This window comes from Trichoderma citrinoviride, assembly GCF_003025115.1.
Source record: "Trichoderma citrinoviride strain TUCIM 6016 unplaced genomic scaffold BBK36scaffold_2, whole genome shotgun sequence".
Lineage (NCBI taxonomy): Eukaryota > Fungi > Ascomycota > Sordariomycetes > Hypocreales > Hypocreaceae > Trichoderma > Trichoderma citrinoviride.
Genome location: NW_020194710.1, coordinates 233,640 through 247,423, shown reverse-complemented (window position 1 = coordinate 247,423; position 13,784 = coordinate 233,640). Strand labels below are relative to the sequence as shown.

At 52.4% G+C, this 13,784-nt stretch overlaps 3 protein-coding genes across 3 annotated transcripts; 1 reads left to right on the top strand and 2 right to left on the bottom strand.

Moving 5' to 3' along the window:
* Window positions 1–4,623: 4,623 nt before the first annotated feature.
* BBK36DRAFT_1186755 (lytic polysaccharide monooxygenase) lies at window positions 4,624–5,959 on the top strand. The gene is made up of 2 exons (XM_024896505.1): window positions 4,624–5,506; window positions 5,663–5,959. Exons 1-2 carry the CDS (start codon window positions 4,712–4,714, stop codon window positions 5,939–5,941), a joined length of 1,074 nt encoding a protein of 357 aa, XP_024752637.1. The 5' UTR covers window positions 4,624–4,711; the 3' UTR covers window positions 5,942–5,959.
* A 584-nt stretch (window positions 5,960–6,543) lies between these two features.
* On the bottom strand, window positions 6,544–10,326 carry BBK36DRAFT_1186748 (hypothetical protein; the record flags this gene model as incomplete). Its single annotated transcript, XM_024896504.1, has 3 exons — window positions 6,544–8,279; window positions 8,341–9,863; window positions 9,926–10,326. The coding sequence occupies 3 exons, from the start codon at window positions 10,324–10,326 to the stop codon at window positions 6,544–6,546; spliced, it is 3,660 nt and encodes a 1,219-aa protein (XP_024752636.1).
* Window positions 10,327–11,767: 1,441 nt separating this feature from the next.
* BBK36DRAFT_1186743 (hypothetical protein) lies at window positions 11,768–13,567 on the bottom strand (the record flags this gene model as incomplete). The annotated part of the gene is made up of 6 exons (XM_024896503.1): window positions 13,345–13,567; window positions 12,991–13,268; window positions 12,745–12,934; window positions 12,510–12,687; window positions 12,120–12,443; window positions 11,768–12,069 (listed from the first exon to the last, which is right to left on the bottom strand). The coding sequence occupies exons 1-6, from the start codon at window positions 13,555–13,557 to the stop codon at window positions 11,768–11,770; spliced, it is 1,485 nt and encodes a 494-aa protein (XP_024752635.1). The 5' UTR covers window positions 13,558–13,567.
* Window positions 13,568–13,784: the final 217 nt, after the last annotated feature.

Sequence of the window (13,784 nt, the reverse complement as noted above, 5' to 3'; positions counted from 1 at the left end):
GGCATTGGTCGTCAGAGGGGATATTGGCGCGTTAGATAGAAAGACAATGTACGTGACGATAGACTCCGACTGTTATCCTAGCAATGCAGGGACCATCGCCGTGTCCCTCTCGTTTGAATGTGGCGACACAGAGCAATCAAGCTTTGAGCTTTCCCTTCTTTGTGCTGTACTCACTGCTGTGTCAATGGAGCGTCAGCGCCTAGCAGACATTTACTTCATGCTGCTTGATCATGATGCTGTGGTATGATGGTATGACGATTTCTTGAACTGATTTCCGGCAGCTCATCTTCACATGAATTGCTTCCAGACATACTATAGTATTGTCATCAAAATGGCATTTTTATTTGGTATATACACCTACAGGACTGGAGATTGAGTGCTTATTGTGCCACAGGCAGGGACAAGGATAGCAAAGCAATCTTCCAGAAACACACGCCATTGACGAAACTAGAAGGTAGAAAACGACAAGAAAACACTGGCATTTCGGGCCTGATGCCGAGGTAGCTCGCAGTTCATGACCTGCCCCAAACAGTGCAAGACTCATAGAAGCTTAAATGTAGATTAATCGAGATTGCGAGGGTAGAATCGATAGTATGGCTTCGGAGATATAACCCTACCGCTATGGAGTTGATAGGATGGCCAAGCACATTGCAATATCCGGATGCGCTTGCGATGAGTCCTCTAGCTGAGTTGAGAAGTCTCAGCCGACAGCCTCATCAATAGTCGGGATGGATGAGGAGCCTGTGTGGTGTTATTGTGACACTGAGTCCGCGGTCAACTAAGGACCACAGCATTGATTGCTGCCGCAGAGCGACGCCAAGCACAGGGGCGTCTGGCATTGAGCAATCAGAGAGATTCATGCAGCGGTCCCGCAGAACCTGGGCCTGTCGGAGCCGACGTTCCAGCAATTTTATCTTCATTACAGCCGCCTTGGCTCTCGTGCGACTGTATCTTGTTTACCTAACATTGGGATATTGTATGAGTTGGAGAGCGGCTGGAGAGGAGGCCATGTTGCTGCTTCCACATGTAAGTGCTGGTACGTTACCATCAATGCAACCGGACCCTACCTATAATTGATCGACGAGAGAGGTTGCATTCGAGTGACAAGTGCTCCGTACCAACAGCAACCACCATAGCGGCCTTGCTTACCTAAACAAGGTAACAGGGCGTTATGAGTGTTATTAGTAACTGATCTGGAATAATCGAGCCTCTGCAGCAGTCAATTACTATCACGACAACTTCAACGTCAGAAGTGGGCGCACGTTCCTCCGTCTCCAGCAGAGCCTCAGGCGGCTACTGAAGCACAGATGCGCCGCTAGGATCTGGAGCTATCGAGATGGGTAGGCGCTATGGACCGCTATAGGCTCAACAGCTTCCCAGTTGTTGGCCTCGAAGCTATTAGGAGGAAGGTGCAGCTTGGATCTGGCGTAACGAGTCACTGTTGGGCAGGCACGAAGTACGTCAGAGCCCTTCCTGCAGCTGAACAGGTAGCTCGAGGCGGTGAGAAAGCGGGCAACGGCACCGACCAACCAACCACCAGCTCGCTCACCTCGGGCATCAACCCCAAGGCATCACGGCATCAGCAGCTCCGACTGGTCTGCAGCTTGTCGACTTGCTCAAGCCTCAGCGCCTACGACGTGTGGACTGCACTAATAAACGTCCAAACGAAACAAAAAAGACCAAACAACCTGCAGCCATCACCGCTAGCCTGCTGCAAATCCGCGTCCGGTGCCAGAGTTGCCGCCCTGCGATTCAGTCCGTTCGCCGCCATTACGAATCGTGATCAAGGGTCATCCCTATCGGTTGTCGTCTGCGGTGTACGGAGTACGGCAGAGATGACTGGCAGAAGCGTTCGAGTCGATGGAAGACGGCACCGGCCCAAGCCAGAACAAGACAAGAGGTAGAAAAGAAGATGCTGACCATGAAACGAGCCTTTGTTTCACCAGAAGTCGATTCAACCCCACGGCAAGAGAGGCTAGTTCTGCATAGGTAGCCCTGCTGATGAGGTATTAGACACCCCTGCCACCAGCCCCCCTGACCCTGCATGCCCAGGGAAGACGTTTTAGAAGAAGTTTTTCCGCCAGCGTCGCATTGAGATCTGGAGTAGGGACGATTGCTCACGCAGACATTCCGCCTCACTGAATACGCGTCTTTTTCGCAGTGGCGTGGGATGGCATGTCAGAGTGTACATATGTGCGCTACGACACGATGCCATTTACGAGTACGACGCTTACAACCACTGCCACCTACATAGTGACCACGAGGTGGCGAGCGCCCCTTTGCCTCGTTCAGCGCGGCAGTGCAGCCTCGGCTGGGCAATTGACGGACTCCACGGCTTTGACTCGTCCATCGCAAGGGAAAGGGCAAAAGGCACAGACATGCGAGTACCCGAGCCTTGCCATGGACTTCAAGCGATTCATAGAGCACGCATTGATATCAAATTGAACATCCGAAGAGCCAGCGCTTTGGAACAAGCAATTGCCATCGGGCCAACAAACCATTACATCCCGGGCCGCGGCCGATCCCAATGTATCCTGGCCTGTTGGAAGACCAAAATCCTCCGTGCAGTCCCCACATACCAGGCTCTCTGGAAATAGTACCAGCAACCTCGCAGGTTCGCGGCTCAGCAAAACATTCATGATGGCTTGAAACGCAACAATATCGCTTTCGTCTCCCTCTCCGTCATTCCTGGCCGTTGGCGGTTAAAGCATGAAGCGGCTCTCTTGACGCGATGCCGACTTCCGGGCACTATGAAAGTGATTGGAGGCAACTGCCCGTACCTCATACGAGTACAGATGCAAGTACATACATGCTACATACTGCTTGCACTGACGAAGTGACATTCCTCGGTTTGGTCAGCTTTGCCTTCGGCGCATCTACCCCTGTTGCTCCACCACCCAGAGCAAGATGTGTGGCAATACGGATACAGCTTACAAGTATGCCTCGTTTACGGCACAGCTCCAGTTCGTTCCTGCAGCTGAAGAAGCTCAGGGACGCGGTACATCACCCCTCGGCGTCAGCGCAGGATAGCAAACGAGGTACTATTACCTTATGCCGGCGGCTGATGCAGGGAGAGCATGGCGCCTAAGCAGCTTCAGCCGTCTGTGCCGGAGCACATGGAGATCGATGGTGCGAGGTGCTCTCACTGGTTTTCACTTTGCCATAGCTCGAAAAGGCGTGGCCAATTGTGAATGATGGACCAGGGAGAGCGTGACGATTGTGGAGCCTACCAATGGACCACGAGGGGCAGGCTCGTGCTACCGTTTGGTGGCCTCCGAGGATCTCTGAACCCAAGGGTTCGGCTTGGCCCAATTGGTGGCCATGGTGTCACGATGCATAGGGAGTACAGCAGGTACGAGTACTACGTACAAGTGCGGGCAGGGTAGCACTCTGGATTGGGGCCTCCCTCCGCATTCGAGAGTGCCTGCGCACCCACTCCTTTCCAAATACTACCTAAGGGTGTTCTATATTGAGCACGGGAGTATGACTTCAAGTACACCTGCACGTACGTCGGTCAGGCCGCTGGATTCACGACAGCACGCACTTGCAATCCTTAAGCGGGCTTCCGCCTTCAACGCGGCTCATGTTGCTTACAGAACATTATATGATTCCTGGACTGAAGATCAGGCCCTGGCAAGCTTGGTCCACCTTGTGCATAATGCTGCCCACAGACCACGGACCAAGAGATGTCTGACCCCTGTCCGGGACAAACCCGGTGCGCATTCCTGTCCGCGGTATGTGCTAGCCACAACGTCGCATTGAGCAGCAGGTGGTGGCAAACTTGCTTGTGAAGGAAGGGGGAAACAGAGCAAAAGAGGAAGACAGAGGCCAAGCAAAGGTTATTCAGGGGTTTCGACGCTGGCTGATGCTAGCTCTCTTTGGCTTCTGGGGTTTTCGGCTGATGCCCACTCTCCTCCGTCCACTTCGGGCGCTGCTCTCGAGATTCTGAAACGACGACTCTAGCCTATCACCGGGCATCCAAGGGCACTCCCTTCGATGGCCAGCCCGCACTAGCGGTCCGCCATGCCTCGAAGCCGCGAGATATTCAGCCCACAGCTGTGCTTTACTGGATAGAAACCCCCTTTCCCCGAGGGGCTGCTCCTCCGTGAGCGTTCCGCCGGCCGCTGCTGGAGCGCAACATGCGAGCCATCCCATGTCCCTGTCTGGGCCCCCTTCCCTGCCTCGCCAATAAGTCCTCCGCCGCTCTGTTCCTGCAGCTGCATCGTGCAACCCTTGTCTGCTCTGTGCTAGTCATGATCTAGGGGTACGGCAGCTTGGACCAGTTCTCCTCCACCATGCCACTATGCGGCACGCAATGTATAAGATGAAGGTCTCATCCCAACCTTGCCCTCAGTTTCCCTTGTTCCAGACATCTCCAGTCACCCAGTCCTTCCTTCAAAGTGGTCGTCGTCAAGACTCACTCTCCTTCATTCTTACACGAGGCTAGTCCTTGTTTTCGTTCTTCATTTTACTTGCTCCATCTCTCAAGCCTTCATTTGCATACGCCAGCCTGGTTGCTCGCTATCCATCCCTGAAGCATTCAAAACTCTGAAAAAAAGAGAACAATAAGAATCTGTGATATCTTTTGTATCACGTTTCCTGTTTTCGAGCATTCTTTCTCATCTTGACGACAACATATACCACTGCATCACACAAGCCTTCTTCGTCTGGTACGATTTAGACTTTGATATCATCTATACTCTCTTTCAGAATGTTCTCCAAGCTTTTCACCATCACTGCGCTGGCTACGGCCGCCAGTGCCCACGTGAAGATGTCCAACCCCGTCCCCTACGGCGCGTCGACTCTGGACAACTCTCCTCTGGACGCCACTGGCCTCAATTTCCCTTGCAAGGTCGGATCTGGGTTTCCCGCTACCTACAACCTCGAGGGTGCCAGCAACGTCTATGCTCAAGGCAGCACTCAGCAGCTCGCGTTTATTGGAAGCGCTGTTCACGGCGGTGGTTCTTGCCAGGTCTCTGTCACTACTGACGCTCAGCCCGACAAGAACTCTGTCTGGAAGGTCATCAAGTCCATCGAGGGTGGCTGCCCTGCACAAGACCAAGTCGGCAACATGGGCGATGACGCCGCTGCCATCGATCCCTACAAGTACAACTTCACCATCCCCAAGGAGCTGGAGGCTGGCAACTACACCCTTGCCTGGACTTGGTTCAACAAGGTCGGCAACCGTGAGATGTACATGAACTGCGCTCCCTTGACCGTCACTGGATCAGGCGGCTCCGCGGACTTCCTCAACACGCTCCCCGACATGTTCGTTGCCAACATCTTCGGCGACGAGAAGTGCAACACCCAGAACGATAAAGACCTTGAGTTCCCCCAGCCTGGAACGGACGTCGTCAAGATGAACGGAGCAACGGAGGCCTTTGCTCCCGCAACGTTCACACAATTCTGCCCAGTCGGCTTTGGTAGCACTGCCAGTGTCCCTGCTGCCACTGCTGCCCCCCAGCCGACCTCTGCCGAGGCTCAACCTTCGAGCGTTGCCGGCGGCGTGTTCATCACCAAACCCATTGGCGGCCAACAGTCAGCTACCCAACCCGCTGTCTCTCAGCCTACGGCAGCTGTGCCTGCTGCCTCCCAGCCTGCCGTCTCCCAGCCTGCTCAGCCCGCTGTCACCTCGGCAGTCAACCTCCCTGTCCAATCTCAGGCCCCTGCTCCCACCCCCTCTGCCGCTCCTGCTCCTGCCACCCCTAGCTCCGGCTCCGGCTCCGGCTCCAGCGGTGCTTTTGCCGCTGGAACTGCCTGTTCCTCCGAGGGCCAGTGGAACTGCATTGGCGGAAGTCAGTTCCAGCGCTGCGCCAGTGGAGCTTGGTCTGCTGTTCAGCCCCTGGCTGCTGGCACTCAGTGTGAGGCCGGACAGGCCGATAACCTCAAGATGGTCACCAAGCGAGGCAAGAGGTCGATGCGCCGTGCTAAGCGTTCGTAAATGTGCGTGACGCGCCGCATTCTTTTTCTTGTCCTCTCCGTTGCACACATGGAGGTGAGGACTCTTCAAAATTCAGGGGTTTGAATTTGGTCAGATTGGCGATTTCGTTGGGTTTGCTTTATTTTGCATGTTATTCACGGCACCGGCTGGTTTGGATATGGTTTGGTGATCTTTCATTGAGCTTGTACATTACTTCACTTTCTTTTTCTGCTTCATTTCTTCCCAGGGTACCTTGAAGATGGAAATGGGTTGACATCTTTACTCTCTTATGATACCGCATATATAGATACCCCAGTCACAAGAGGGGAGCTCCTGTCATAAATACATACACATGTTGGGCATTCATTTATTCAGTATAAAGCACTTTGTCTCGTCTGATTTCCTGATTCAGTGATGTGAACTCCGTTTCTTGTCTGGTTTCCTAATTCAGTGATATGAACTTCGTCTCTTGTCTGCTTTCCACTTCAAAAACATGTGAACTTTGCAGTGAATGTTGGGCTCGACGATTTGGTCTGAGAGATATTATCTGCCTTGGTTCATTTGTTCATTTGATTCGTTTAGGAAGTGAACTACTCTATATACATCTAAGCACCATCTTGTCCTTATAACCAATTTCCTGTCTCATGCCCATTCAACCTCTTCTCACCCATCAACCTCCTCTTCAGAAACCCCGGACCCTGCCTCGTATCTCCTCTCTCTAGGGAGGTCGGATTCACCGGCACCACCCTGTCTGAATAGTCGATGCCGATATGCGCCTTTCCGTCGCTGCCGACAAATCGCCCGAAGCTGTACTTCGGGACCACCTCGCCGTCCTTTACCACGTCCTCTTCGCCCTCGCTCTCGCTCTCGCCATACTCGCGAGTCAGCTTGCTGGGCGCGATATACGCAATAAGCGAACCTATGTTGGTGGGCATCCGCGGAAGAAAAAACGTGACGCCCCATCCATAGAAGAAGAAAACCATGAGGATGTAGAGGCCGAGAATCGTCGTGCTGGTGATGAACGCCGTTGACGAGACGAAGATCCGTGTCTCGGTTACTGTCCGGTTCCCTATGACGGTGGTTCCATTCTCTGCATCCGTAAAGACGTATTGGTTGAGAGTTACATGGATCACAAACAGCGCCTTGTAGACGCTTGTCAAGGTGTCCAGGTACTGCTCGGGTTCGGGCGTGGGCATCGCAGGATCAAAAAGCTCTGCGTTTCCGCTGAACAGCTTGATCATGTACATTACCCACCCATGGGTGACAGAGTCGTTGTGCCAGCGAGAGCCTGTATCTTGCAGACGACTGAAGAGATCGCTAATAATTGGTAGGTGTGTGTATGAGTCTGGGTATGGTATCGAAGATGTGAAGTCGCTGACTGGTGTTGCATTCTTTATGTATCCCGCACTGTCGAATATGACTCGGAAGTCTGCCACTTTGTATGCTGGGTGGCACACGACAAGAGACGTGTTCAGCGTCCCAGTGGAATCATTCGTGATATCTGATCTGGAAAATCCCACAAGAAAAGACTGCAGGCAGTCTGTTATATTCGAGCCACCTCCACCTGAACCAGTTTGCATGCTGCTTGCAACCTCCGCTGCTGCCCGTCCCGTGAAATTGGTGAACATTGTGTGGTTGAGTGGCAAATTCTCTATCACGTACTCTTTGGCACAACCTTCTGGTAGGGGATCTGTTCGGCCAAACGACGTATTGACCGTTGGTGGCACGTCCTGTGTGATTATGTTGCCCATCGATATACAATTAGGCTCAACACCAAAGCCCGTCGTCACGACGGTATATTCATCGTCGTCTGATGGTGGGGTGTCGGACGTGATGTTGACTGGGAGATAGGTAAACTCGGAGGTCGTCCACGGTGGTAAAGGAGCTCCGTAGGACATGTTCGCCATGATGTTGTATTCGGGGTCTTCGTAATCAGTCGGCACCAGCTGGACCTTGCCGTGGTTGAAAGAGTTCAGCCCCTTTTCATCCAGCCTTGCTTGCTTTTGAGGCAACATGACCACGGGATACACTTTTTGGATGGGATTGTCGTTGAATATCGCACCAAGCCCTACTGCTAGAACGTTGGCCAGGAGAGCAATTATGCAAATGGCACCTAGGAGGAGATGGCCGGATCGGAATGCTCGCCAGAGAGCAAGCTGCGGAGGCAACGCGGTATATCGAGCCTTAATCGTTCGTCTGGCGGTCCCGCGCCCAGATGTGAGGTCGTAAAACGGCTGTAAGAGGCATAGGTATCTGTTCAGCATCACCCAGAATGGCTCGACCAATGTGGAGAATATCGTGGGTAGGTAGCTAGTCAAGAGTTGATTGACTTCGAAATTCGGTGAAGGGCGCACAAGACCTGAAAATAAGGGATGAGTCTTTCTTCTATTGCTTCCGATGCCGTTTTGTTTTATGCTTACCTCCTAGGACGGTATCCTGATGTCGCAGATATGAGAAAACGGCGACAGCTGCGCATAAGCACACCGCAAATAAAACCCCAACAACCTTCCGCAGAGCAAATGGCTTGATTGGCAGATAATGACCTGTCTGGTCTGACCCAGCTTGGCCGGAGTTCGTCTGTGATAGTCCTGTCTGTGCTTGACTAGGTATTTCCAGTAGCTCAAGCTTTGTCGCTCCAGAAGCATCTTGGCATCTACACGTTAGCTTAAACGTACAGTCACCGAGCTGGTCTTTGAGTTGGTCGGCAGTTAGGTTTCCTTTGCCGTTGAACTTGCTCAGCAGGCGCGGACTCTTCTGGACCAGAGCTATAAGTGAACCCAACGACGCGGGATCCGATGACAGCAAGGTTGGGTTTCCATGGCAGACCCATAACAATACCAGAGTGAGAACGGCCACAAGAGCAAGCCCTCCTTCCACCAGGGCTGTGAAGACGCGGCTGACGATGATGCCATACTTCACCACGAAGGCGTTTCCGTCTGCCAGGTGCGGACTCGTATTATTCACAAGCATTGTGTGAAAGGCCATAGAGAACATCATCTTGTGAGCCGAGCGGTACGATTCTCCCATCAAGGTCGTGTTCCGGTATGCATCGACGGTGTAGTTGTTCATACCGACCATGAGTCCCATCATCGGAGAGAACGGATAAGGCAGTCCAAAATCGGTCAAACGAGTGTAAAAGTCCAGAAGATGCGAAAACGGCCAATCCCGAGGCACATCGACTGATGACATTCCATTTCCGACGAGGTATTCGAACGCAGAGCTGTTGAACTCCGTCACCTGAAGTGGCTCAGGAGGCGATAGGGGCGTAATCTGATCGTCGACGGGAACGTTTCCAGGCAGCAGAACCAGGGCTGACACATTTTGTTTATAGTAAGAAGTTTCGCAGAACAGTGCTTGCATGTCTCTTGCGCCCGTGATATTATCGAATCGGCCCCAGGTTGCGAGGAATTGATTGAACGCTTTGTCTGAGCAGGTCCAGCTGAGTGCGAGCTCCCCCCAGGCGCTGTCTTGATAGCCAATGTACATCATTTGGTGCTCGTTTCTTGTGCTGTGGGCGGGAATCGAAGACGCATTACATCCCATGCCGTTGATGAAGTTGTAGTACCCGTCAACCATCTTTGGCTTATGCTCTATCTCAGCTGGCCAGCACTTTAAATCCGTCCAATACTTCGTAGTAATGCCGGAATAGTTGGCTACGTTACCTTGAACGGACTCTGCTGGCTGAAATGGCATCAATGTATAGTCGGGGGTCGTGAAGGGGGGATAGGACCGTTCGAGCCAGGCCATAGCGTACCCAGAGTTCATCACAGACTGGTCCATGTAGGTGGCTTGTGTCAACGAGTCCATGAACATGGACGGTGCCGACATGGTGACCGTTTTGTTCATCAGCACGGGGCCATTCCCTAGAATTGAACTCTGAAGGGGAGTGATCATCCAGAAGATCAGAACCATGACAGTTCCTGAATAGAAAACTGCCCAATGCCTATTCATCGTTTAGTAGATTATCACAACCCAGGCTGCTATATGGAAGACGTCGGTATATACCTTTGTTTCGCAGCTTTGAAGGGAACGAATGCTACAAAGTCGACTGGATAGTCTAGAAAGACTGACCGTCGACCGGTTGCACCATCCGGCTTGGACACTTCTGTCCACGGCTGCATCCGCTTGACGTCGAGATCGATCCAGCTCCACACCAAACTGTAAAGGACCGCAATGATGGTAGGGAGGTAGAGGTAGGTGAGATTAACGGCGGAGGGGATTTCGTCGGCTTCGTCAACCAGAGATAGGCCGCCCAGCTTTTGGCTTCTCTCTGCAAGGAACTCGAGTAGGGCAATGATGACGACTGATGAGATGGCGAATGAGATCAGGACAGGGGCCTTCATCGTACTCGGCTTCCATCCATGTGCGCAGGAAGAAGCATCGCCAACTGAGGTTTTGGTGAGCATGTTTTGGGCAATTGGCCGTGAGTGTGTATCCACTACTTACCTTTCTTTGAACTTTTCCATTTTGATATCCATCCCGGAGAAGGTAACTTTTTTTTCGGTTCATTTTGCCCCTGATGTGTGTATGTGAAGTCGTATGCTGTCGGCTGCTCCAGACCCGTCGAGGGTGAGAGAGGCTCAAGCTCAGCTCGAGACGCCATTATTCGATCTTGTTTCGTTGGGTATCTTCAAACAAAGCACGCTGTACAAGGAGGACTGCGATTCTCGGTAATCGACAAGAAACGAGAGGAGAGTAAGAGACCGCAGAAAGGACCGGAAGCAAGAGGAACAGAGAAACGGAATGAGAATGAAGGGACTGCGCCGCTGGGATATCCACGAGAAATCAAACAACCGAAGGAAACACAAAAGAAAAGAAAAGTTGATAAGAGATGGAATTCAAGGCTGCAGCCCGTCCGCGGGGGCATATCTTGTATATTAACTGCAGAAAGTGGTCCCATCTGGTGCAACCCATGAGACGAATCTGCAAGCCCATGAAGATAGCTTAATCCAACGACCAACAGCAAAGATACTCCCGTCTCTAACACGCACTCACCTCTCCCTCCGCATGAGGCTGTTATCACCACATCTCCCAAACCCGTTGGCTGCCAGCCCGGCTCGGCTCACCCTTGCTGCAGACGAGACGAAACCCGGCCAATCTCCACCTGCGACGGCAGCGTTAAGCGCCAGCATCTGCCTAGCATCTTGCCTCACGCAGCCAATGGACGCGGCTCTTGACGGGCAATAGCCGCACAGGCGGGCTGGCGGGCCCCGTGGATTTGTCCCAGAAGGGGCATCGCGAGGCTGTTTCGGCGTGTGAAGGCTGCTGCTGCTGTAGCATCGCGTAAGGCGCAGAGGTGAAAGGCGAGGCGAGCGACAAATATAGCATCGCGAGGGGAAGAGAAGCGAAGAAGACGAGGCTGTCCCATCACATCACATTTCATCCTGTGCCTGAGGCAACGAACCTGAGAATAAGCTTACCTGATGAGCAAATTGACAACGGGAAGGCAGGATCCAGATGAATCTTTTACTACTTGGGCAAGAGCGTGTACCCTGCCGAAACGGATAGATACCTATTTCCAATTTAGGAAGTGCGTCTGCCGCTATCACGGGCAACAGTCCTCTGGGTACCAAAGGTAGTATATTGTGTCTTTCAGTAATTCTAGTTGCTCTATTTAATTGAACATGATTCTTACAATATCGTAGTTTCTTGAGGTACGTTGGCCGTAGGAAGTGTATTCTCATGATCCTCAGAAGGCATGATCTGCAGCTCCGGCGTCCCATAAGCGCCCTGATCCCTGATCCCTGAAGAACCCCATAAAGAAAAACACTTAGATATACGAGCAATCAACGCTCAGCAATGATCGCATACCCATTGTGACAGTCCAAATCTTACCAACAACACCCTTCAAAGCGCTAATTTGACATTCCTTACATCAAGTCCACAAACCTCAACCATGTGCTCAAACTGCTCCCTCATCTCTTCATAATACTGAACAAGCTTGTCAATGCTGCTCTCGAGAAGACTCCTCTGATACTCGCCCTGCCCCAGCGCACTAACGTCAATCCCGAAGCTCTTCAAAATGGCATCCTGCTCGTCTGGCCGGAAGCTACCGAGTTCCATCCCCATGACATCTTGACAGATCACTGCCACGATGGCCTTTTGAGCTTCGTCAAAGGCACCCGCCATGTCCTTCAGATACTGCTTAACTAGACATGCAATGTCAGGAAGGGATTACTAGAGAGTATGAAGAACTTACATTTTTTGATCGCTTCCACCTCCTTGGAAACCCCCCTATACGCCACAGCAGCCGCCACAGCCCCTACGCATAGGAGCGCAGCAATCGTCCAGCCAAGAGGACTCGAGGCCAAAGTCCCGTAGAGGATCGCTCCACCGGTACCTACGCCTCCGACCCCGGACGCAGAACCCCCAATCGCAAGGTTTCTAGGCGAGAGCGTCCTGCCGTCGTATTGCAGAAGTTGCTCGTCGAGGTAAGGCCTCAAAAGGTCGCCCGCCCTGGAGAGCATGATGCCGCCTGTACGGAGGTTCAGGCCAGCCATGTAAAGTACTTGAGGAGTGACGGCTGATCGTAATCTCAGTTAGAACCCTAAAAGGTTTCCATAACAGGAGAGAGGAAGAATATCCGTACATATGCCCCTCTTTGGCTTCCGCTGGCTGCCCAAGTCTGTTTTCGCCAGGTTGACTAGTACACCCGACAGTTCGCTTTGGAACGCCCGAAACGGAGCGACAGCTGATGCCCATTCGACTGGTGCTGCCGACAGCTCAGCCGCTGTCTGGTTCAAGTTGGCCTCGTATAGAAATCTCAACTGCGTCTCGTCAGACCGCCTGCTTGCCGAAGGCTGGATGAGGGATAAGAACAATACGTTTTCAGCAATTGTTGCTAGGGGCTCGACATTCTCGAGGCCGGTAGTCCGCAGATTAAACACACTCTCAACATCTTGCGGATGCATAAATGAGAATTTGGGCTTCGTCTGTGTCTGGAAGAGCCGGAATACGGTGAAGACCTCGACAACCTGTGATAGCATTGGCAGGCCGTTATCGACTGTCGAAAGCCTAATCCATGTAAGCAGTGACATCTCAGATTGATGGCTGAGGGTACGAAGCCATACTGAGTCACAATGTCCTCTAGATCTGTCACTTCAGGGGGTGCTGATAGTTCATCGACACGAGTATTTAGCTTATTGATGACGAAAAGCTGGCAATATCTTGCTCTATAATCGGGCAACACATTACGAGCAACCAGGCTCATCGTATGGGGCTTTCTGCTGATGCTGAGGAAGAAGTTCAAGATGACCCCCGGGGCTATACGCCTGAAAAGGTCTCGAACATGGTTCTGAGCTCTGCCGTTGGGGTCGTAGTTGGTAATCTCTCTGTGTTCGAAATCGACCTTGGACAGTAGAAATCCAGTGTCAGACATACTGCTCTGTACGATGTATTCCAAGTGTTCTTGCCTGAATGGGGACAAAGTCGTCTCGATCAGCTTCGTCATGTGGCTCGACAACGTCAACCGTCCGCACACTCCAGTTGTCTGGTTCCGCTTCCTCAAACGCCACTGCCAAAAGCTCGTTCTTTTCCTGCGATCTTCCATGGCTGGAAAAGTACCATACTTCTAGCCGGACCAGAAGCTTAGGTGCTGCGCTGGAGATGTCGTCGTAGTTTGGGGGCGGTCCATCCATTCCAAGGAGCGGCGTGTAGATGCCTTGATGGCCAGATATTGGAAGACAGTGAGGGCCGGTGTGTAATTAGGAGCCTTGGTGTTGAGTAAAAGACTGAAGAGAGTCTATCCAAGATAGAACCCGAGCTCAAACGGAGACCCTATCCTACATCCTCCCTGTTCACTTGCAATGGCGTGACATCGATCCAGAGCACCATCAAGGCCTTACCACCGGCTGATGCAGAGCCC